We start from the raw sequence: 24,932 nt of genomic DNA on the forward strand, positions 1-24,932 counted from the left end.
GGCCTTGGGAGTGTGGAGGCTCAGGACAAGTTGTGGGCGGTCCTAGCTGCCTCTGGCTTGGCTTTGTGCCTTGGCTCCTGTCCCCAAGGCCTTAACAAAGATTATTCTAGTGTTATGGTTTGACTGTGGCACTTTTTAAAACAACTTAGAGCAGGGCATGAAAGAGCTAGTCTCGGGGAGTCTGTATGTCCTCTGCCTTTTCTGGGGGGAGGGGGTGGGAGTTGGAGGATCCAGGGTTGGGGGGGAAGAGGCTGCAGCTGAAGAGGCGGTGGTTCCACAGAGAGGCTGGGAGGTGTAGCGTGGAGGAGTATTGGTGTCAGGGCTTCTGTGTGGCAGGCTGGGGCAGCAGGATTCTATCCAGTGAGGGGCCCCGAGCTCTCTTTAATAATATAAAGATAAGAGGCTGAGGGCATAAGAGCAGCTGTGGGCAGGAGAGAGATGGCCCATCCCACACGAGTGTCGCTGAGGTCACCTGCAGAGAGGGTGTTTCCTGCCTTCCTTCTCATGGGGCAGGACCCAAAGCACTCTAGAGGGACCCTGCCTGCCCCTACTCCCCACCTAGATCCGTGAAGGGGCAGTGGGCTGTGTCCACTTATGAGAGGGTGACCAGCAGCCCAGGGGAAGAAGCAGCCCAGGAGTGGGCAAAGGGTGGACTGGCAGAGAGGACCATGGCAGGAGGATGGGAGGAGGGAGATGGGAGGAGGAGGTGGACGGAGGGACCACTGAAGGGGAAGGAGAGAAGCATTGTGAGTCATCCCTGGCCCCTCTGTGTGTCCTCCATCACCTGCAAGGAGAGAGGCTGTGCTGATCTCCGTCCCGGCAGAGGACGGTTTATTACAAAAGGATGTGACTCAGTCCCAGCCAGGTGGAAGATGCTCACAGGGCACAGCTGGGGTTGTGGCTCAACCTGAGGACAAGTCAGGAAGCCCAGAGCCGTCCGCCGGCCTGGCCGCACACACCAGCGCAGCCGTGCAGCCCGAGCTGTCTCCCACCTCTCCCCAGACTGGACTATCCCCTCGTTTCTGACCACCTTCCAGTCCACCCAGCCCTGGAATAGCTGGGAGAGTGAATTCATCCCAACATGGACAGCTGGGACCATGGGGACGGTGCCCCCTCTGTTGAAGACACCCCCAAACTGTGCTGAGATTACTAACATCACAGATAAGACCCATGAGGGATGAACAGGTGAAAAAAGGGACTTAGCCGAGGCTGTAAAACTGTATTCCCAAACTGGGGGTGCAGGCATCCTGGGGAACCTCAGCAAACTGGCAGGTACACTTGGGGTCATCAGAACTTCCCAGGATACACAGGGATGTCTGTTGGCCACTATGTTACCTACTATTACTGAGTTCTTTGGACCTAACTCATGAATCAACAGAACTATTAGGCGTGTCTCTTGGTCGGGGCACCATGAACCAATTACTGAGATAGTCAGGGTGCCCAGGATGGAGAAAATTTGGGAACATCTGCTGTGAGAGCAAAGGGGAGATTCTGAAGCATCCTGAGGGTGGGTGTAGGCGGAAACAGGCTGAGGAAGGGGTCGGGGGTGGCGACGGGGTGATGGGAAAGTTGGCCAGCCACGTGGACAGGCGGGCTGGGCAGGGCTGGGCAGGGAGAGAGGCCAGGAGGCGGCTCAGGTGACGTTCTCAGGGGCTCGGTGACCACACGGGTGTCTCCTTTGCGCTCTTCACGTGCGCGTGGAGTCTCACGTGCTGTCGGATTTCGTTTCTGTTTTCCCTATTTTTCTATAAGATGGGAAGTGAGGTTCAGACAAGTTAAGCATCCGAGACACCGTCCCATGGCTAGAAACCCACAGACTCAGGATTCTCATGCATAGTGTGTTACTTCGATAATGAGGAAACAGTAACGCCATTCCGAATTTGAAACCTCAAGGCAGAGCATTACCGTTAGTCATGGGTAGAGTTCAGAAACGCGATCTTGCAGACCAGCCCCTCCTCCCTGGCCCTCTTCCTTTGGACTGTTTTTGCTTCTCCTGGGTTTCCAGCTTTCTGCATGCTTCAGTCAGTCCCAGAGGAGTCGCTGGTCCCAGGGGCCTGGATCCCAGCTCCCTGTGACCAAGCCCCGGCCCCTGGGTCTGGCCTCCAGGACCTGCACTGGCCCTGGATTCTGCTGGGAAGTTCCACAGCTGGGCAGCCTCACGCCTGCATCGTGGAGAACCCTGCAATTCATTTAAAATTTCTCCTTTGACAGATTTGTGCCGAATCTGTATGACCCCTCACATAGACCTCTGGGGATATTTCATCTCCCTTCCTAGTAAACAGAAATCAATTTCTCCTAAAAGCAGAATACAACAACAAAAATCTGGTTCACTGAGATTTTGTCACAGTTTCCAGGAAAGAGGAAGAAAGATGTCATTTCTCTCGGATCCAAGTCTAAACCTTCCCTTGGCTTAGCCCCTGGCTCCGTGTGAGCAGGCGAGAAAGAGCTCCATGTCTGATTGTCCTGTAAAATCTGCCAGAATGGGTCATGGGTCACGGCTGACCATGTGGCCGGGATTATTTCTTCCTGCTGTCTGCGTGATCTCAGCATCCTGAGATATTTTCCTCAAATAGTGCCAAGGAGTGCTGACAATGACCAGAAGCTGGAAGAGGCAAGGGAGGATTCTGTTCAGAATCTCAGGAGGAACAAACACTGCTGAGGCCTTGATCTCAGGCTTCCAGCCTCCAGACCTGGGAGAGAATGCATTTTTGATATGTAAGCCCTCCAGTCTGGGGTACTTTGCCATGGCAGCCCTAGGACACTAACATACCTTTTTTGCTGGGCAGACTTGGCATTAATACCTGTCTCTCTCCAAGTAAAAATTTGAAGGCACAATCATGTACCAGAACACGCTACAAGGGGAATCAGCAAATGCTAGAAATCAGGTGTCCTCGCCCTTCAGAAGAGCCAGCTTTCCAGGACACCACTACCCTGGGCAAGAGGGCTCCTGAAGCTCTGAGGCCAGGCTCTGGGGCTTCCATTCTGATGCCAGTTTCAATGCGTGTGTTCTTCTACATCACCAAGCAATTAACTCAATTCGGACACTATTGACCAGGACACGGCATCAGGTGTCACAGGGCTACCAGAGGGGCTCAGCCCTACTCAACAGCCCCCACCCCTTCCTGCTGTCAGCTACAAATTGTCACTTGCCATCTGCCTCCACAAGGATGAAGTCACCCTCCACTGCAGTCGCTGACGGTCAACACCCCCTGAAAGGAGCTCAGTGTGGAGATCAGGAATGAGGTCCTCTGTGAGCTGGGAAAAACTGGCAGAACAGGCCTTCAGATAGTTAGAGATTTTCAGGAGAAGATGTTATGAGCCCAATTCTTGCATCTCCTCATACCTAGAAAAGCACTAAAATCATTAACGGTGACATCTGCTCTTCCTGACTAGCAGCCAGCCTCTGTCTAAATGTGCGCTTTGACTGCACGTACCTCCTTCACTGAAATCATATATAACACTGACCTTCCCCCCTACCTCTTTGGAGCAGTTTCTCAGAGCTCTCTGAGATGCTGTCTTCCAGGCTGTAGTCCTGATTCTGCCCCAAATAAAACTTAACTCACAACTCTCACGTTGTGCATTTTTCCCCCCAGTCGACACTGCCCCCTTCAGATGCCAATGGCTAGCAGGTACAGGTTGTCACCTGTGCTTCTGAGCAACTGGCTATAGGTCCATTGGAGGTTCCAGTGACCCCCTCCTTGGAGTTGAATAATTTGCTAGAGTGGCTCACAGGGAAACATTTTACTTACTAGATCACAGGCTTATTATAAAAGGATTTAACTCAAGAAGAGCCAGATGGAAAGACCCAGAGGGCAGGTGTGGGAGGCGCGGGGAGCTTCCACACTCCCTGTGAGCGCCACTCTCCCAAATCACATGCTCACCAGAAGCTCTCCAAACCCGCTTGGGTTTTAAGGAGGCTTCATTCCATAGACATGATGGATTAAATCACTGGCCATCAGCGACTGAACTCAACTTCCTGCCCCTCTTCCCTTCCGGGAGGCTGGGGGCGGGGCTGAAAATTTCAGCGCTCGGGTCACAGGATCGCTTCCCCAGGCAACCGGTTCCCATCTCATTAACAAAACACAACGACCTGAAGTCCCTTCATTAACATAACAGAAGACGATGCTCTCTTCACTCCCAAGGGTTTTAGGACCGCGTGTCAGGAACTGACACAGACCAAATAATATATTTCTCTTTTTTCCTACATTTGTAGGTATTGTGAAATAGCCACCATGATGAGTTAACATCTGCCCTCATACTTACATTTTTTTCTTGTGATGAGGACTTTTAAGATCTACGTTCGGGCTTCCCTGGTGGCGCAGTGGTTGAGAGTCCTCCTGCTGATGCAGGGGACAGGGGTTCGTGCCCCGGTCCGGGAAGATCCCACGTGCCGTGGAGCGGGTGGGCCCGTGAGCCATGGCCGATGAGCCTGCACGTCCGGAGCCTGTGCTCCACAACGGGAGAGGCCACAACAGTGAGAGGCCACGTACCGCAAAAAAAAAAAAAATCTATGTTCTTAGCAACTTTCAAAAATGCGATACAGTATCATCAGCTCTGAGATGTAACGTACAGCACGGTGACTATAGTTACTATATTTCTTATTAAAAATCACAGCATCACAGAGCACAAACCTCTCTCCCCACTCTAAGATGTGTACCTTCCACGGAAGTTCCCAAAGCCGCTTCTTTGTGTCCCCAAGGCCTTTGGCCAGATCTGGGGAGACGGGTCCCCTTGCGTTCCCAGTCCAGCCACTTCCTTTCTAGAACGTGCCCTCTGCCTGCAGCGATGGCTGGAGGCCAGTACCAACACAGGCAGCTTCAGACACCTATCTTTCTGTCTCCAGCCTTCTGGCCCAAGCTATGTGTACCAGGAAATCCTTTCAAAAGGAAAGCATGTCCGCTGCATGAAGACGTGGTGAAGCATCCCTCCCTGCCCTGACCCAGCGCTTACCTGTGCACCTGCAGAGTGGAGACCCGGCCAATCATCTCTCTCCCTTCCTCCGCTTCCCTTTTTGTGTGTGTGTGTGTGGTATGCGGGCCTCTCACTGCTGTGGCCTCTCCCATTGCGGAGCACAGGCTCCGGACGTGCAGGCTCAGTGGCCATGGCTCACGGACCCAGCCGCTCCGTAGCATATGGGATCCTCCCGGACCGGGACACGGACCCGTGCCCCCTGCATCGGCAGGCAGACTCTCAACCACTGCGCCACCAGGGAAGCCCTCCGCTTCCCTTTTATAGAAACGGCTCCTCCCCTTGCTGCTCTCTTTTCCAGCAGCAAGAAAAATGAAACTAATGTCCTGCCACAGAAAAGAAGCTGAAGAATCAATACGCTTCCCGGTGACTTACACAGTTGTCCTCAGACGCCTGGTGAGAGTGTGCATCTGAGTTTCCTGGTGGGCTTGTAAACACACGGGGGGCTGCCCTGCCACCCACCCCGGGATCAGGTGCCCTAGACTCTGCTTTGCTAACATGTTCTCAGAGAGGTTGGGGTCGGACCAGCCTTGGAGATGCGGTCACTTAGCACAGCGCTGTCCAGCAGGACACTATCTGAGATGCTCTGTACTGTCACCCTCTCCCCATATTAAGCTCTGAACACGCCAAAAATGGACGTCCACAGCTCCCCGCAGTACCCCACTTGTGCAGTGCGTGCCCTCATACTCGGGTTGGTCCCTGTGCTCTTGGAGAGTTCTCGCTGGGACCTCAGCCCTGAGCTAGCCCCACTTTCTGGTCCTGGGTTGGTTGCTTCACCTGCAATGCTACAGGCATGCACCCCAGGCGGCCCCGAAGGTGTCCCGGCGGCCGCGGCGGCACTGTGACTAAAGGGGGTGTGTGTGAATCGGGCATTGCCATCACCAGAGTGTGGGGAACCCCGACGAGGCCCCGGGATGAGGGGCTGGCACGGGACGGGCGAAGCCGGCCTCAGTTTCGGCTTCACTCCCGCGATCCTTTCCAAAACAAAAAATAAGATGATAAGTTAGAAAATAAATCCTGAGCAGTTCTGTGCTCATTCACTTGACTTGTGGGCAAATTCCCCTTTAAAGAAGAAATTTAGGGGCTAAAAAAATGGTTTTCAAACCCTGGCATTGGGAAGTTACAGGGGGAGTCTCCGGGGTCTGTGTCCCGCGGGATCTATTGCCTGGATCATCCAGAGGCCCTGCGCAGAGGTGACGGATGGACGGAAGAACTGCGCAGCCGGCTTCACTGCCAATGTCTTGCGTCACAGCGCGCGTGCGTCTACGCTGCAGGAAAGTTACAAGTGAAGGCACCGCACAGGGTGACACCCACCTCCGTGGAGGCAGCTGGAGGACGCTGCATCCCCGGTCAGAAGAGCATCCCCTCGGCACGCCCCTCATCCTGACAGCGTCAAAGCGCTGGGCTGGTTCTCAAGCTGCGGGGAGCTTGATGACGATCCCCGGCCAGAGCCCCTCATCCATCGCGGCCCACTGACCCTCTGAGGAAGGGCTGGCCTGAGCGCTCACACAGCCCCGAGCCATCTGGGGCCAGAAGGCACCCACCCTCGGCCAGACCTCTCCTTCTGAGTTTGCTTTCTCAGTCGTACAGAGGAGACCATGCAATGTCTCCCCGATTCATGGATTAAGGAGATGGAGGGACCAAGGAGTCTGAGTCCTTAGTGTGTGTTTGTGCCATTGGGGCGAAGTAGCAGAGGCCGCTTGGGGGTGGAAACCCCCTGACTCTTCACTGTCTGGGCCCCAACTTCTCCAGTTGGGGTGACGATGGTGACCCACCTCAGGGCAGATGCTAGGAGGACAGGCCTGGGGTGGGCAGCGCGATGGGGGGTCCTAGCTGGTGACACACTTTCCTGTCAGGAACCAGCCGTGTTCCTGATTTTGTGGTGTCAGAAGTCCAAGCATCTAGGAAATAGGGATGCTGAGGGCTCAAAAAGTGCCTGCCTTTTCCAGGGCAGAGGCTAGAGGCCCTCCCCTCTCTGTGGGAGGGGCAGCCCTTCCAGGCGCGCCCCCCCAACAACCCGCCACAGGGAGGGGTAGGTCTGCACACCTGGGAGAGCTCACGGGCGTGGGGAGGGCTTAGGGTCACTTCCCGGGGTCTGTGTAATTAGGACAGATGTTCAAGGGTGGCTGCCCATGTAAGGCTCCGTTTCCTTGGCAACTTTTGGTTTGTTTTGTTTTCTGGTAATAGACTTTATTTTCTAGAGCGGTTTTAGGTTCCCGGTAAAATTGAGGGGAAGGTACAGAGAGCCCCCCCAGACACCCTGCCCTCCCCCTATGCACCGCCTACCCCACTGTTGACTACCCCCTACCCGAGGGGCACATTGGTCACAATCCACGACCGCCCATTGTCACCGGGAGTCCACGGTTTACGCTGGGGTCGCTCTTGGGGTTATACATGCAATGGGTTTGGACATGCGCCCACTGTGACAGTCCCCTACAGAGGGGCCCGCGGTCCTCCTGATCGCCCCTCCCTGCTCCAGCCCCTGCAGCCCTCAGGGGTCCCCAGGCTGCTGCCTTTTCAGCGACGCCCTCATGCTCTCCAGACGCTGCTTCCAGGCCTCCTCCAAGGTGATCCAGAACCCAGAAAGGGGTTCTCTCTGATTGCTTGTTTGTGTCCAAACATCTCCTTTTTGTTAGGACACCAGCCATATTGAATGAGGGTCACACTGCTTTAACTTATTACACCTACAATGACCCTGTTTCCACACGAGGTCACATTTTGCGGTACTGGCAGTTAGGACTCAACTCATGAATTTGGGGGGAGCAGAATCTAGCCCATAACAGGGCCCCAGCCAAGATCGTATCCAGTGGTTTGCAGACCCCTCTGCAGAGAGAGGCCCAGGCTCCCTGAGCGGCTGACAGTCACCGCCCATTGCCACGAGGTTGATGTCCCCCATGGTTGGCAAAGGGGTGCAAGGATGGGGCTCACATGTGTCCTGGCAGGAGCTTTGGGGGACCTCTGGACTTCTGCTCTCTCTGGCTTCCATGCCTGAGATGGACCCTCCTTCATCCTGGCTCCGGGCACCCAGAGCTGAGCTCCGGCTGCCCCGCGAGGCGCCTGCTACATGAAGGAGACCTCAGCACTGTTGTCAGCCACTGAGATCTGGGTGGCTTGATCCTGCAAGGGTGCTGAAATTCAGGGTGCCACGTGCTGCCATGTTTTTCAAAAGAGGCCTGCTGATAAAAGTGCTTGAAAATCCTTTGTCTACCCCAATCCCTCTATTTATAGATGAGAAACTGGAGGCTCAGAGAAGCACTCTTAAGCTGATATCAAAGTCTCCTACCATTTCTGGTAGCCAGGCTTGGGAGGGAGGTAAGAATGGGCCCTTGGCAATGACTTGAGTTTCTTAACCCTAAGTCCCTGGGTATCTCGGTCCGTAGATCTATGATGTGTCTCCTAGGAAACCTGGGGTATACAGTGGCTCTCCCGAGAGCAGACCCTGCTCACCTGTCAGAGATCCTTCTCCCCTACCCTGTTAGACAAGATCCCACCGGCCACTGGAGTGACACCCCAGCATGGAGGCGGACATGGAATCTCCTCACTACTGCACCGCTGGTGCCCGAGTTAGGCGCACCCAGATTAGTGGAATGAATAAGTTCAGGGACCTGCAGGGGGAGTTCAAGAGCTCAACTGGGGTTGACCCAGGAAGGTTGCTAAGCCCTCTGACAGCTGCTCATCCTGAGAGGCGACCTTCCGAAAGGAGGTGTGCTCGGTGATCGGGGAACAAAGGTTTTCTCTCTGCAGAGCTGTCTGGACCACAGGAATCAAACATAGATCCAATCCTAAAATGGCTCCACACCTGGACAATCAGTGGCTGCTTCCCCCCAATCCTCTCCTTTCGAGGGGAAGTCACTGCATCCCCTGGAACAATTCCCATGCATTTCAGCCGTCCTGCTCATTACCTTCACTCTATAAACACTGGCATAAAAAGTCTGTGTGACAAGATTTTGTACAACTGGCAAATATTTTGGTTGGCTGGTTGATGACAAACCCAAAATACTCATCAAATATTGACTGTTGGATAAGAGTTGGGGTCCATTCGGGATGCATTTGTCTATAAAAGGCACATTTATTGAGGCCGGGCAATGTTAGCTTGGTCCTTTTGGTATGCAGCCTTCTACCTGGATCTCTGCGGGCCAGCCCGAATACCTGTTCTTCACATTATCTGAGTGGTTCACCTGTGCCAAGGAAAGAAAAGGATTTAATTTATCCATTCATCTAATCAACAAATGGTTAGTGTGCCAGCTGTGAGCAAAGTCATAACAAGAGAATCACTTCCTAGGATGGGATTTGTTACAACCTACTCAGGGTACGTGATTTCCTCTCAATGTGACTCAATATTTGAAGCAACTTGATTCAACACGTGGAAGACTTTCTGCAATGGTGTAAGTGTCCTTTAATCCACGTGCCCAGTAGAGTAGCCACTAGCCACATTTGGCTACTTAATTCTTGAAATGTGGCTAGCATGACTGATGAACTGAATATTAAATTCTATTTATCTTGAATCAGTTTAAATGTAATCTGCAAATCTGGCGAGTAGCTGCCATATGGGATGGCACAACCCTCAAGTCTGGTTTTCAATTCTCTGGGAGAAGGACTATATATTTTTTTCAGGGTAATCGGAGTGTTCCTTGCTCAGAAGGAGCACTTGTTCCTTGTTCAGGTTGATTTGACTTTAAGGCTTCCATCTTCAATTCTTTCACAGATAATGGAGCACCTTAAACTAATGCTTAGAAAGAGTAAGAATATGCATTCTGAACTTTGGAATTCTAGTTTTATCTCTCTCTTTAATATAACAGGTTTGCTGAGACAGAATTCACACCCTATAAAATTCACCCACTTAAAGTGTACAATTCAATGGTTTTTAGTGTATTCACAAAGACATGCAGCCATCATCACACTCAATTTTAGAACATTTTCATCCCGGGAACAAGAATGCACATACCCATTTGAATCTACTCACCATCCTCCACAGCCTTTAGACAGCTCCTAATCTATTTTCTGTCTGTGAATTTTGACTATTCTAGAAATTTTATATAAATGGAATCATACAATATGTGTCCTTTTGTGTTTGGTTTTCTTCACTTAGTGTGTTTTCCAGGTTCATCCATGTCATAGCATATATCAGTACTCCATTTCTGTATGTGCCTTAATGATATTCCAGTGTGTGGATATACCGTATTTTATTTATACATTTTAAAATCTATTAATCAGGCATTTGGGTTGTTTCTGCTTTTTTTGCTGTTATGAATAATAGCACATTCTTGTACAAGTCTTTGTGTGAACGTATGTTTTTCATTCTCTTGGCTATGTATCTATTAGTGGAATTGCTAGGACATATGGTGACTGGTTTTCAGGAAGGGATGTATAGCAACCACTCACCTTTTCTCTCTGAATTCCTGCAGGAAGTTCAAAGCCTTTTGCTCCAAGAAATACCCAGCTCGACCTGAACCGAATGTTCCTGATTTCTTTACTTCCCAGGGCTTCTATGGCCTTCTTAGCGTCCTCCTTCAGTCTGCGGGGCAAAGGGGGAAGCATGTGAATGTCTCACCTGCAGACTCCGGTATGTGGTGCTAGGACACAGTCTGCCCTAGGACAGGTTTCTAAAGCAGCGCCCACCCTCCTGGGGTGCAGGGCAGGAGGGAAACGCACACGCTGGCTGAGTGCGTCACATCTCTAGTTACGCATAAGGCCACATGCAGGACTCTTTTAGACTCAGTTTGGGGCCCAGAGTTTTAATTCTCAATTCCGAAAAGCCCTGGGTCTTGGGGTTCAGTCATCCTCATCCGCAGCCAACATAGTTTTCAGTCCTTGCTGCTCTCCTGTTTACTGACCACAAATAAAGCGGACAGAGTTGCTGAAAGATGAAAACAAGTGTCAAAACTGTCCCTTTCATATTCAGAAAAGTCAGTATCAAAAATGAAAAAAAAAACAAAAACAAAACCTAAAGAATCCTACCGTTGTAGAAAGGTGCAATTCAGGACAAAGTAAAGGGAAGTGGGCAGAAAGGAAAAGAAAAAATAAGTTCAGATTTTCCTAAATGGGTTAAATCTGAGTCTTTCAAAGCACATGTCAAAGAACTTCTATCTGGGAAGATGCTCTTTTAAGAATAAGATCTAGGGGCTTCCCTGGTGGCGCAGTGGTTGAGAGTCCGCCCGCCGATGCAGGGGACGCGGGTTCGTGCCCCGGTCCAGGAAGATCGCACACGCCACGGAGAGGCTGGGCCCGTGAGCCATGGCCGCTGAGCCTGCGCGTCCGGAGCCTGTGCTCCGCAATGGGAGAGGCCACAACAGCGAGAGGCCCGCATACCGCAAAAAAAAAAAAAAAGAATAAGATCTGAATTCAAACAAATCTGGGAAATGCCATGTTCAGTAGCCCCATCTCGGAAATTCACGATGCCAATGAAGCACTCTGGGGTTCTGGGAAGTTAGGCAGTGAAGACGCATATGTTTGCTTAGGAGAGCACGCCTGGAGAAACACTGCCCAGGTCATTTTCTCCCTAGTGAAAGCATTGTGTATGTGTGTATGTGTGTGTGCGTGCATGTGTGTGTGTGTGTGTGTGTATAAGTCCCACCCTGGGTTTAGCTCTTTGGCCAAGGGTTAGCTTTGCTATTTTATTTATGGTCAGTGGTGGCTTTGTCTTGCTACCTGGAAATATTCCTTAAGTTTCTAGGATTTATGTGCTCCCACCAGCTTGTCATTTCTCTAGAAATGCAGTCTGTTCCTCATGGTTTCCCATTCCTTTTCCTTGAAGAAGCATCCTGCTCCTTGGACCTTTGTCCTCTCCTAAGCGACGTACTGAGGGACACTGACAGGCCTGGTGCTCCGCCCCCCCGCTGGCTTCCCTGACTCTCGCCCCTGCTGTGACAAGTCTGCACTCACCTGCTGCTACCATCATCGTGGGTCACCATGAAGAGCAGGGACTTCGAGGGAGCGCTCTGAATAAACTTCGTCATCGGTCCAGAGTTATCTGCCGGGTCAATGCAAATCAGTCTTAGGACCTTCTCTGTCAGCTGAGACTCTGGCCCTAGAGGCTGTGCTTCTGCTCTCAGCTTCTGTGCCCCGGGCTCTGAATCCTCTGATTCTAGAACTGTCTCTCGACCACGCAAACGATGCTTTAGTGCTTTCGTAGTAAATGGCCTGTGGGTTCCACGGTCGGGCAATGTGAGGCATGCAGCACGATCGGATCATAAAGATTCTAGTGATCAGCTTTGAAACCAACCGGCAATGACTTTGGCAACACAGGTGGGCTCTCCTTTGCAATTAATAAGAAAGCACCGGACCTGGGCATGACCCTCTAAGAGCCGAGTGGCTCCAGGACACTGAGGAGAAATACGAGACGTAACAGACCACACCAGGATGGGTAAGTCCTTGCTAAGAGACCCCTCTATTTCTTACAGGGAGGAAATAAAGGCTCAGCTCAAACACTGTTATTTACCACTGGGGCTTATATTCGTAGTTACGATTAACGGCATCGTTCCCGAGTGCATCCGGGCACCTCTGATTCTCCTCTCCATGATCTTTATAAAGATTTGTTTTAGGTAATTCTCAGTGTTAAATAAAAACAACTGCAGTCAAGATCCAGAGTCCAGAATGGAGGGACAGTTGGAGGAGGATGGACACCCTGGGCTCCAGGAATGCGTGCACCACGCCCAGCGCCGTGAACACAGCAGTAATTATGGTGACATTCAGGGCTGCAGGCTGATCACAATTATTCTACATGTTTGGTGTAAAAAAAGGAAGAGATGTTTTCTCTTTCCCATTATCTGAGGAAAAGGGGCAGAAGGAAAAGATCCAGGACAAGTATGATCAAAGAAAAGACAGTTTCCGGGCTTCCCTGGTGGCGCAGTGGTTGAGAGTCCGCCTGTCCATGCAGGGGACACGGGTTCGTGCCCCGGTCCGGGAAGATCCCACATGCCGCGGAGTGGCTGGGCCCGTGAGCCATGGCCGCTGAGCTGGCGCGTCCGGAGCCTGTGCTCCGCAACGGGAGAGGCCACAACAGTGAGAGGCCCGCGTACCGCAAAAAAAAAAAAAAAGAGAGAAGACATTTTCTAGATAATGCCTTCAAACTTTAATACATGAACTCAGAGACCACGAGGGTTTATGTAAGACAGTTCTAGAAAAAATTTGCTTCCGGCAAATTTTTTGGTAGACAAAATAATAATGTTGGACGTTTTCGGTTGTGTTTTTTTTTAATCCTAATTTATGTGTATAATTCATTTTAATTTTAAGAGGAAAAGAGTTTCCTTACCTCCTTCGTACATATCAAAATACTGTGTTGCTAATACTTTCCCAGTCACATCTGGAAATGAGAGAAACAGTTTTTAAAAGAAGGTACATGGGGACTCAGGGCACATTCTGAAAACAGCATGTTCCTTCTCTGTCTCTTTCCGGGAAGCGTGACTGCCGTGGTCCCACCTGAAGCAAAGGACCTCCTTCCCTGAAGGGGGCCCCAGTGATTCGGGTCAGGAAGGCAGGGCTCACACCGGCTGCCCAGAGCATCCCTCCCGCCTGCTTCCAGTTAGATTCATGCCCACGTTCTTTCCCAGTGCACCTGCCTCTTCCCACAAACACCAGGGCCCCCACTCAGCCCTTTCTGCTGCCCCCTGTAGCTTTTCCTGCAGATCAGGCACGTTTTCCTCAGGTTTCTGCAGCCCTCTGTCACTGGACTATGTGATCACCTTGCTCATAGGGACAGACGCCAAGGGAAACCCTTTCCCTAAACCTGCTACAGTTCTTACTGTCGGGGTCCCGATGGCAATAGTGACAGATGTTTGTTTTTTTTTCCAGGCCTAAGCGGAGGGCAGGCTGTGCTTCCCCTGAGGCCCTTTTATCAGACAAAGGTAGGAACTGGTGTCATCTTCCGCTGGGCCACCAGGAATCAGAGCAAATGTGAAGCTCAACTCCAGGGTGTCTGTACCCCCAGGTCTGCTGATCTGGTTTTAGCCCTGACTTCAGCAGGTCCTTCTTTGTTTTTTTAAAATCAGTTTATATTTGATTTCAGTTTTTTGGTAGAACCACAAATCTCTAAAGTGAGGCACTGTAAAAAATAGTTAAATATATACTCTTAAAATGCATTAAAATATAAACCTAGACTAGATCGTGTGCAAAAATCATAAAGAAACCCAAGGTACCACTGAATATCCAATCACAGAGCTTTTAGAGGAGTTTTAAAGAAAACACTTAATAACTTACAGTTGACAATGGCAATATTTATTCCTCTTGCAACATTCCCAGTCTTTTCTCCTATGAGCCTGAAAGGTAGATAAGCATCGGTCAAAGAACTCCTTTCTCACCAAGCAGTGAGTAGCCCTCCCTGCTCTGTAAGATCCTCTCTTGGCAAAATCACTGTCCATCCTTTGTCATTTACCATTTCCTTGTAGATACGCACTGGCCTTGACCCAGCTCCCCTGAAAGTCACCCCTACACTTGATCCACACACATCCATCCCCACACATCTCTACAGTCTGAGTCCCTCAGGGAACCTGGAAACTGCATTTAATCTTATGATTTATACAAACGGCCAGGGAGGGAAACACCAGTGTTTGTTTAGCACAGGCTCTTTGCAAACATTCTCTCACTGAATCCTCAACCTCCTCATGGGTGGGCATTCATTTTCCCACTTTATGAATATGGAGTACAACAACCAGTAGAATGGATTAGAAGCCAGAAGGTCTGGAGACAAACACACACACACAAAACCTGGTTACTTTCATAGTCTGATGAAGCTTACTAGACCATGAACAAGGAGATGAGAAGTGGGATGAGAAAGGAGATGGCAAAGTAAAGAGATACTGAAGATGTATACTTGCTGGGTTTCGACAATTGATGGGATGCGAGGAACACAAGAGAAGGGTTGACAAACATGAAGGACACATTCAAACTGGCTGGCTGGAAAAAAAATGAGGTACAAGAGGTGGATGAAGAAGAGATGGGTCTGACCCCACCCTGGTCTCAGCTTCCAGGCGTCCTCTCCCCATCGGTGCTCTGATAGAGGTTTTGCGGACACCTGGAGATGCTTTTATCCAACCACAAAATGTAACCCTGTTTATCTCCTTAAATAAATCCTTTACACTAACTACCTCACTTAATTTTTACTTTTAAATTGGAGAATAGGAAATGCCAGCTTCAAGGGGACTGTGTCCTAAAACCAGGAAGAAGACTGACCTTCCTGGAAATGTGAAATATTACTGAAGATCTTGTGTGTGTGTGTGTGTGTGTTTGCATCTGTATGAGCGCATACATCCTCTGTCAAGTTTTAGAATCAATGATACATTATTTTCATAAAAAGTCAAAGGCGTGCAGATTAGAAAAGAAGTGTTATGACTTCCTTTTTTTTTTTTTTTGGTAGATGACACGATCGCCTATGTAGAAAATCCAGTAGAGTCTACAACAAAGCTACTAGAACTAATAAGTGAGGTTAGGAAGGTTGCAGGATACAAGATCATTATATAAAAGTCAATTGTATTTCTACATACTAGCAACTAATGATTGGAAATTGAAATTTTAAACTTAATTTTTTTAACCTTTTTTTTTTTTTTTCGCGGTACGCGGGTCTCTCACTGTTGTAGCCTATCCCGTTGCAGAGCACAGGCTCTGGACATGCAGGCTCAGCGGCCATGGCTCACGGGCCCAGCTGCTCCGTGGCATGTGGTATCCTCCCAGACCAGGGCACGAACCCGTGTCCCCTGCATCGGCAGGCGGACTCTCAACCACTGCGCCACCAGGGAAGCCCTAACTTTTAAATTTTAAATTAAAAAATATATACAATAACATTAAAGTATGAGATATTTAGCAATAAATATGGCAAAAGTATCTGCAGATGCATACACTGAACACTACAAACCATTACTGAGACAAATTAGATTTAAATAAATTGAGGTGAGTAAAAGACTCAATATTGCTAAGATGTCAATTCTCCCCAAATTATCTAGAGATCTAATGCAATCTCAAAAAGAAAAAAAGAAAAAAAAGAAAAAAGCCAGTAGGCTTTTGTGTAGGCATTTATAAGCTGATTCAAAAATTCATATGGAAATAGAATCTAGAATAGTCAAAATAATTTTGAAAAAAAAGAACAAAATTGAAGAAATTATATTATTGAACTTCAAGGTTTACTGTAAAGTTATAGTTATCAAAATTACTGCATATAGTGAAAAAACAAACAAACAGATAAATGGAAGAGAATAGAGGGTCCAGAATTAGATATACATGTATATGGTCACTTGATTTTTGCCAGTGGTGCAAAAAGAATTCAGTAGAGAAAGACAGTATTATGAAAAATGGTGCTAGAAAAATTAAGTAGCCATGTTTTTAAATGACTACAATTCATATTTCACACCATTTGCAAAAATTAACTCAAAATGGGTATAGCATATTATATAAGGTGGAAAACCTAAAATTATCCAACTTCTAGAAGTTTGGAAGAAATTTTGGAGAGCTTCGAAGAAAAATTTTGTGGGTTAGACAAAAGGTTCTTAGATATGACATGAAAAACATGCTCCATAAAAGGAAAAAATTAATAAATTAGACTTCATTAAAATTAAGAATCTCTGCTCTTTGATAAATACTGTTAAGAGAAGAAGAACACAAGAAACAAGCTGGGAGAATCTATATGAAAATCACATATTTAATAAAGAACTTGAATACAAAACATATAAACAAACCTCAAAATTAATAATAAGAAAACAACCCAATTAAAAATGAACAGATTTGAATAGGCACTTTACAAAGTAAGATATACATACAGCAAATATACACATGAAAAGAGGCTCAACATCATTAGTTATTAGAGAAATGAAAATTAAAATCACAGTCAGATACTGCTGTGTACCTATTAGAATGTCTAAAGTTAGAAAGACTGACCATACCAAGCACTGGTGAATATAGTGGCAGATTAATTGAAACTCTCATACACTGATAGGAATGTAAAACGGTACAGCCACTTTTCTTTAAATATTTTACCCCACTTTCTTCTTGCTTGCGTGGTTTCTGAAGAAAAGCCTGATGTGATTCCTACCCTGTTCTTTTATAAGTGGGTTTTTTTGTTTCATTTTATTTTGTTGTTGTTGTTGGTTTTGTCTCTGGCTACTTTCAAGATTTCCTCTTTGTCTTTATTCTTCTCTAGTTTGAATACAATTTACTTAGGTGCACATTTTGGGGTATTTATCCTGCTTGGTTTTCTCTGAGCTTCCTGGATCTGTGGTTTGGTGTCTGTGGATAATTTTGAAAAGTTCTCAGCAATGTTACTTCAAATATTTATGTTTCTTTCTCTCTTCTTTTTTCTGGTATTCTTATTACATGTATTATACCTTTCGTAGTTGTCCCACAGTTCTTGGATATTCTGTTCTTTTTTATTTTTCAGGTTTTTAATTCTTTTTCTTCTTCCTCTTTTCTCAGTTTGGGAGGTATTATTGCCATATCCTTAAGGTCAATGATTCTTTCCTTGGTTGTGTCCAGTCTACTAATGAGCCCATAAAAGGGGTTCTTCATTTATGTCTGGTGTTTTTAATTTCCACCATTTCTTTTTCATTCTTCCTTAGGGTGTCCATCTGTCTGCTTACATTACTCATCTGTTCTTGTATTCTGTCCACTTTTTCTATTACAGCTCTTAGCATATTAATCATAGCTGTTTTATATTCCTGGTATGCTAATTCCAAAATCTCTGCCATATTTGGGCAAGGTACTGATGCTTTCCCTGTCTCTTCAAACTGTGGTTTTTAACTTTTCATATGTCTTGTTATTTTTTGTTGAAAGCCAGACATGGTATACTTGGTAAATAGGTCTTTAGTGTGAATGTTATGTTCATCTGGCAGGGAGTTAAGCTTTGTTTACTATTTGGTGTAGCCATAGGTGTCAGAGGCTAACATTTCTCCTCTCTTTCTTGGGTATCCCTATAGACTCTTTTACAATGGGTTTGAGACATTCAGTTCTTTTCAGCTGTAATCCCTTGTTATTTTACAGGAGCCCTATTATGTGGTAGTAAGACGTCAGGGATGAGGAAGTGTTCCATAGGCCTGTGATCAGGTGTCAGTCTTTTAGTGAGCCCGTGCCCCTGAGCTGTGGCCTTCACAAGTGGCTTTTTTTTTCTTTCACACCTTAGGGGAGACAGGAAGGCCAGAGGGGCCTGGAGTTGGGTATTTCCCTCCCCCAGGTTGGCTAGTCTTTGGTAAAACCTTCATTGGTTAAACTCTGGTAAAACAGTTTCCCTTGAAGGCAAGCCTGCTAAGAAGAACAGAACACTGGGGACATATTTCAAAATGACGACATTCCCATTCCCACTGCCAGAAGCATGAGGGGATTTTTCTTCAGTCTTCCCTCTGAAAGCCTGGTAGGGCTCCTGGAGGAGAAACTCAGGAAGGTGTAGGAGCTCCTCCAAGGCTTGGCCTCCAGGAGTTAATCTCTCAAGTTCATCCAAGCTCAGTCTCCAGCAATTAGTCACTTACCCTTAAAGGGTTCCTACCGGATGCTGGATCCAGCTGAGCTCCCTGCTCCAGGTAATCTGTGATTTGATGAATCTGCCTGTCTCTCCAGTTTTCAGGGCGGTGGTTTGCCCTGTGACCTCAATTCTCTTGTATGTATGCATTTTTAATATACAGCATAATTTGGGGTTTATGTGCTGTGATTCAATCTAAGAATTGCCTCCTTTTAATTGGCATTTTTACAGGCCACTTAATATATGTGAGATATATTTGTTCTTTGTGATACCTTCATAATTGGGTTGTTTTCTGTTTTTGCTGCTTTTCAAATTTTTTAATTTTTGATTTCACTATATGGTGTGTATTTTCTTTGCTTTGTTAAAGGTCAGGTATTAACTAAAGCATAAGCGTATTTTAAAATGCCATCTAAAAACTGAAAAGACAAAATATGGAGAGCAGTTTTATAACACAAAAGGGCTAACTACCTTAATATATAAAGAATCTTATAAATCAATTAAAAAAGGCCAGTGATAGGAATAAAAACGGGCAGGAGATATAAACAGTTCACAGAAAATAAATACAGCCATCCCTCTGTATCTGCAGGACATTGGCTGCAGGACCTGCCACGGACACCAAAATCCACAGGTGCTCAAGTTCCATAGTCAGCCCTCTGTATCTGTGAGATCCACATGAGTGGATTCAACCAAACATGGATCATAAACATAGTATGTGATCCATGGTTGGTTGAATCCACAGATGTGGAGCCCATGGGGAGGGAGGGCTGACTGTACAGCCATTCTTAGCATGAAAAGACCCTGGATTCACTCACAGCAAGAGCAATAAAACACTAATCTGAGACTAACTTTCTTCTCTCGGAATGGCAAAAATCAAAATATTAGTCAACATGCCTTGCTGGACAGACTGTGAGGAAACAGTCATTCTCATCGTGTTAATCTGAGTCCTCTGAAAAGCAGATACCAAAACCGGGTTAAATGCACTAGATTTTTTTTTTTTTTTTTTTTTTTTTTTGGTACATGGGCCTCTCACTGTTGTGGCCTCTCCTGTTGCGGAGCACAGGCTCTGGACGCTCTGGCTCAGCGGCCATGACTCACGGGCCCAGCCGCTCCGCAGCACATGGGGTCTTCCCGGACCGGGGCACAAACCCATGTCCCCTGCATTGGCAGGCGGACCCTCAACCACTGCGCCACCAAGGAAGCCCACGCTAGAATTTTTATTAGGGGAAATACCTACGAGAGAAGATGAGAGGGGTGGGGTTAAGCAGGGCAAGTTGTCAGACCCCAACTCAAGCCTGACCCTAAGGGGAGGAAAGGGAAAAAGCTGAGGTGGACATGTCCTAGGTGGCCAGGCAGTCTCAGGAGACTTCGGCAAGGCCATTGGGCATCTTGGAACGCAAGCTGGGCTTCAGCTGAGTCTGTGTGGCCCAGGAATGGGGCTGCCTGGTATCTCAAGTTTCTGATAAGGATTCTCTCCTTGATCAAACTCTACTCAGGCCCCCCGAGCTCTTTTTAAACTAGGCCTGACTTTTGGACTTCTGTTCATCTCTGCATTGTCCAATTTTAGCAAGAATTCTGCTAAGTCGCTTTAACCAGAAAGCCCCACCTTTGATATGTGATCACCACCCATATTCAATCAGTTTCTTAATCCTCCTCCGCCCTCCCGGTGGTGTCTGATCACCCTGTCCCGCCTTCAGCAAGAATCTTGTCAACCTGTTTAGCCAGAATCCCCTCAACTCTGATGTTTCCTCTTAGTAATTTTCTATCCACAATCTCCACCCTGCTCCTTGGCTGTAAAGTCTTGTCCATGAGGTGTCTGGAGTTGAATCCAATCTCTCTCCCCTACAAGACCCCACAAGAGTGGTCCCTATGCTTACTGCCATCACCCCCTTGAATAAAGTCGGCCTGGCCATTCGCACGAAGTGTCATGAATATTTTTTTCTGTAACAGGTCTCAGTCACTGGCTAGGAGCAGCCAGGGGAAGCTGGGCCTCCAGCAAACCTACTATGGATTTTAGAATGCAGCAACTGGAACTCTTGGTCCATGAACTACCTGCCACTAGAAACCTGAGAAGTGCATTCTCACGGTCACCACACTCAAACATTGCTGGAGTGAGAGTCACTTAATTCCAGGCAAAGACTTCAAAATTCAAAGTGGGAGCTATTTATAATTGAGAAATCTATCCTCAGCCAAACTATCAGTTAATCGTTGGTGGGAATGAATACATTTTAAACATGAAGAATCTTTAAAAATAGTACCTCCCCTTGTACTCTTTTCTCAGGATGTTATTGGAAGATGTGCTCCAGCAAAACAAGGGTGGAAACTAAGAAAGTGGAAGGTACTGTATCCAGGAAACAGGAACTCCAACTACAGAGAGGGAGGCAAACGTCATCCCCAGGTTGGTGGTGGAGAGGGGTCCCCGAATGACAGTCACACGGTAGCTGCAGGGTCACCTGGCTGATTGGAGAGGGACAGAAGCTTCACAGGTGAAGTTGGTAAATATCTGATGTGAGAGATTTATTCCAGAGGAAAGTTTAGGGATTAAACTGATGTAAGTTCATGGAAAACCAAGCGAGCCAACAGTAAACAAAACATAATTATTGTACACAACATGCTTCCGTCATGAAGAACCTCTGTTTAGTCCTGTTAGAAAAAAAACAAACTGGAGGGACTTCCCTGGTGGCACAGTGGTTAAGACTCCATGCTCCCCACGCAGGGGACCCGGGTTCGATCCGTGGTCAGGGAACGAGATCCCACATGCATGCTGAAGCTAAGAGTTCACATGCCACAAACTAAGGAGCCCACAACTAAGACCCGGTGCAACCAAATTAATTAATTAATTAATTAAGTATTAAAAAAACTAAACTGGAGGCCACAGTTTGAATACATCCCTAGATGGACCCTCACAGTCACACAGCCCAAACTTAAAACTGCCCTGACCTCCCCCAAGTGCTGACTCTGACCCTAAACAAAACCTAAGCTTTCTTTGTCAGCGTGACCTTGCAGTTATGAACAAGTCAGCTCATGCAATGCAAAGGCACATAAGTCTCTAGTAACAAATCACACTAGAAAACACTGCACTTACTCATTCAAACTTTAGAAGCCGAGCCGTGGCCACGGAGTGCCACGCCACCTAAATCCCTTCCATTTGGAAATCTTGTTTGCCAGGAGTTGGGTTCTCCCTTGGTAAAATATTCCTGTCAAGTAAACTGTCTGAATTTTATCTTCCCAGTCATAATCATGCAAATGATGAATTTTGCTCAAACCATGATGACAGTATAGTAACTTAACCAGGACAATGGTAAGGAAAGAGGACAGGAATTGTGTGACAGTGGAAAAGAGCTGACCTCCCGAGGGGCAAGGCAGCAGATAATGCTGAAAACGGGAAACAGGGACGTTGTAATGTAAACCCGCTGTTTAGAGGTACGGGTGTGAGTGAATAGGGGGACTCTGCTGACAGATGGAGGGGGCTGTCCCTGGGGGAGGTAGGTTTGCAGGCACCCAGGACATGCTGGTTGTAGGGATGAAGCAAATGGCAAAAAACCTCGTCTTTCTACATAAACCTGTATATATATATATATTTTTTTTTTAATTTGGTTATTTTTTAAGACCGCACAATGTGGCCTGTGGGATATCAGTTCCCCGACCAGGGCTCAAACCCGGGCCCTCGGCAGTGAAAACGCAGAGTCCTGACCACTGGACCGCGAGGGAATTCCCAAACCTGTATATTTTATTTGTAAAACAACGAGATCTCTGCAACCCATACTTTCTGTTCCAGGGACTTGTTACAAGAAAACACAACACTAAAGGCACAGCAAGTGTCTTGGCATCTGGCCTCATTGATTCCTGTTCCTTTTAACTTGCTTTTGTTTGTGCTCATCCTGCTTTATTCTGCACTGAATTCTGAAAAACATCTAGAATACTGCTTGAAGCAGGCAAGCTACCTTTGGTTCTACACTTTCATAGAGAGGGTTAGTTGTTCCTTTAGACTGTTGGATTCAAGTCGGTCCACGCAGCAGACCCTACGTTTGCCAGGGTGGAATCCTGGCTCTGTCACTAACAGCTGTGTGATGAGGGGCAGGTGACTGAACCTCTCTGTGACTCAGTTGCCTTGTCTGTATCATGGGAATAATAATGGTTCCTACCTCAGACAGAGTTCTATGAAGTTAAAGTATAAGTGAGTTGGTTTGTACCAGGTAAGATGCAGTAGCTCCTATGCATGGTTGGGAGAAGGTGTCAGGCACTATGGAGCAGGGAAAATCCTGGGCTCTGGGATCTGAGCTTGAATAATCCCCTTCTGGAGATGTGATTCTGGATGAGTGACCCCCTCCCACTGTCCCCACCCCTCCCAGGTCTTCCCGCCTCTTCCTTGCCAAGGGATCCTGCTCAGTTTTCAATCTACCTCAATGACAATCCCATTCATCAGGGCATCACCACTGAAATTACACACACACACACACACACACACACACACACACACACACACACACACACAATTACCATACAGCATTTACCATGGACATTTGCAAACTCTGTTTGTTCTCTCCAACTATACCACTGGTTCTTAATGGGGTCGGGGGTAGGATTTTGCCACCTAGGGGACGTGTGACAATTTCTGGGACCTGTGTGGTTGTCACAGCCGGGGGGGGGAGGATGGGTGTTCTCTGGCATCTAGTGGGTGGAGGCCAGGGGTGCTGCTAACCCTGAAATGCTCAGGGCAGCCCCTACCATGCAGGGTGCCCATGGGGTTGAGGCGGAGAACCCTGAACTGTGACGTCAGCTTCTTGGGCAGGAGCCACGTGTTCCATGCCATGGCCCCTCTGCTGAGCGCCTCACCCTCTGGAGTTCATCGGTGGATGAATGTTTATCAACAAACTGTCCCGTGGACCAAAGGGGACCTTAGAGACACGATGGACCTGCAGAGCGAAGGGGCTATTTCTACCCAACTCCCAAATATTGAATGAGGGGATATGCCAGGACTGTGTAAGGTGTATGAAGCTGAATCCGACCCCCTCTCTGAGCATGCTGCCTGCTCCTTGGGAGAACAAGGTGCGTGCAGAGACGAAGGGACTGAGAGTGGAGAGGTGGAAATGCAGCAAGTGCCAAGGGCTGTGGACAACAGCTAAGCAACAAAAAAAGGGGAAGTGTGCCTGGTTTGGGGGAAATGGTGGGATAATTGGGAATTACTTCCTACTCAGGGTTAGGAACAGACCACATTTTCTCTCATTTGTAATAATTACTTCATCGCCCAAATCATCCTTAAGCTCGGTGTTGTGGGTTACACTGTGTTCCCTCAAAGTTCAAGTGGTGAAGTCCTAACCCCTAGAACCTCAGAATGTGACCTTATTTGGATATAAACCTTTAAAGAGATGACTGAGTTAAAATGAGGTCTTTAGAGTGACCCTAATCCAAAATGACTGGTGTCCATTTTAAAAGGGGAAAATTGGATCGAGACACACACACAGAGGGATGGCGCTGTGAAGACACTGGGCAAAGTCGGCATCTACAAGCCAAGGAGGGAGAATGGGACAGACTCTCCCTTGCAGCCTCAGAAGGAACCAGCCCTGCCCACACCTTGATCTTGACTTCTGGCCTCCAGAACTCAGAGAGAATGAATGTCTGCTGTTTAAACTGCCCTGTCTGTGTACTTTGTTATGGCAGCCCTAGCCACGGAATACACTGGGCTAGGACACTTCCAAGTGCCAGGGTTTATTGGGCTGTCAAGGGTAAGGCAGTTGCACAGAAGCTGAACTGACCTATGTGCGGGGTAGGGGCTGCAGGGAGAGACGACACCGGCTTTAACCCGTGAGGGTGAGGATCAAAACCCAAATGCAAGGACAGCCGTGTCCGCTGAGTTTTGATGTTTCCCTGACTTTGAAGGGCTAGGGTATAAAATACGTACTGAGGTTTTTGCTAACTGCTGTCAAATGAAAGTTCAACACGGGACACAAAAAACCAATCTACGGGTCCCACCTCCCCACCCTCGGCACAGCATGCATTCTCAGTTCCCCTTGGATACCCCCCAGCCTCTGCCTGAGGTCAAGAAGATGCCTTTCTCTCCTGGGGCAGACTTGCTGCTTGGTCAGCCTCAGAGAAGGGAAAGAACCAAGTGGGAGAGCTAGGTTTGCTTTTCCCGCTGTAGTACTTACACCTCATCCTCAAAGCAGATCTTGGCATACTTGTCCCTGCCACCCCCACTAAGCAACCGGTAGGCGTAGGTGTTTGCGGGACACGGGCTCCAGTGGTCACATTTTTGCCTTTTTGGGGCTGGGGCTGTAATGAACAGGAATATAACAGTTAGCATCATGCAGTATTGATCAGGTGAACCCACTGGTTGACTGTGAACGGCAGCTGTTCTGTCCCAAGACTTCACACCAGCAAGTCCCAGTAGCAGTGGGGGAAAACCGGAAAGAGACAAAATTAATTTAACCTGCTTTTGTCTTCAAATAGCAAATATGCCAAAGGGAGGGCACGTTGAGTAGGCGGAACGATTTCAGAAGGGCTGGGAATCACTCTTGATCGTCATGACTGCCAT

General features: G+C 47.8%; 1 protein-coding gene across 2 annotated transcripts in view; it reads right to left on the reverse strand.

Moving 5' to 3' along the window:
• Positions 1-9,032: 9,032 nt before the first annotated feature.
• Positions 9,033-24,932, reverse strand: part of FAM3B (FAM3 metabolism regulating signaling molecule B) — a 52,000-nt gene continuing 36,100 nt past the window's right edge. For both annotated transcript variants that reach the window (XM_081235158.1, XM_081235159.1), the window contains exons 3-8: positions 24,547-24,670; positions 14,164-14,222; positions 13,220-13,270; positions 11,851-11,938; positions 10,351-10,483; positions 9,033-9,146 (exon numbers count right to left, since the gene is read on the reverse strand). In XM_081235158.1, coding sequence (XP_081091284.1) covers positions 9,057-9,146; positions 10,351-10,483; positions 11,851-11,938; positions 13,220-13,270; positions 14,164-14,222; positions 24,547-24,670 — 545 coding nt within the window. In that variant the 3' untranslated portion in view covers positions 9,033-9,056. The remainder of the gene's footprint in view (positions 9,147-10,350; positions 10,484-11,850; positions 11,939-13,219; positions 13,271-14,163; positions 14,223-24,546; positions 24,671-24,932) is intronic.

This window comes from Mesoplodon bidens (assembly GCF_964165515.1).
Source record: "Mesoplodon bidens genome assembly, chromosome: 5".
NCBI lineage: Eukaryota > Metazoa > Chordata > Mammalia > Artiodactyla > Ziphiidae > Mesoplodon > Mesoplodon bidens.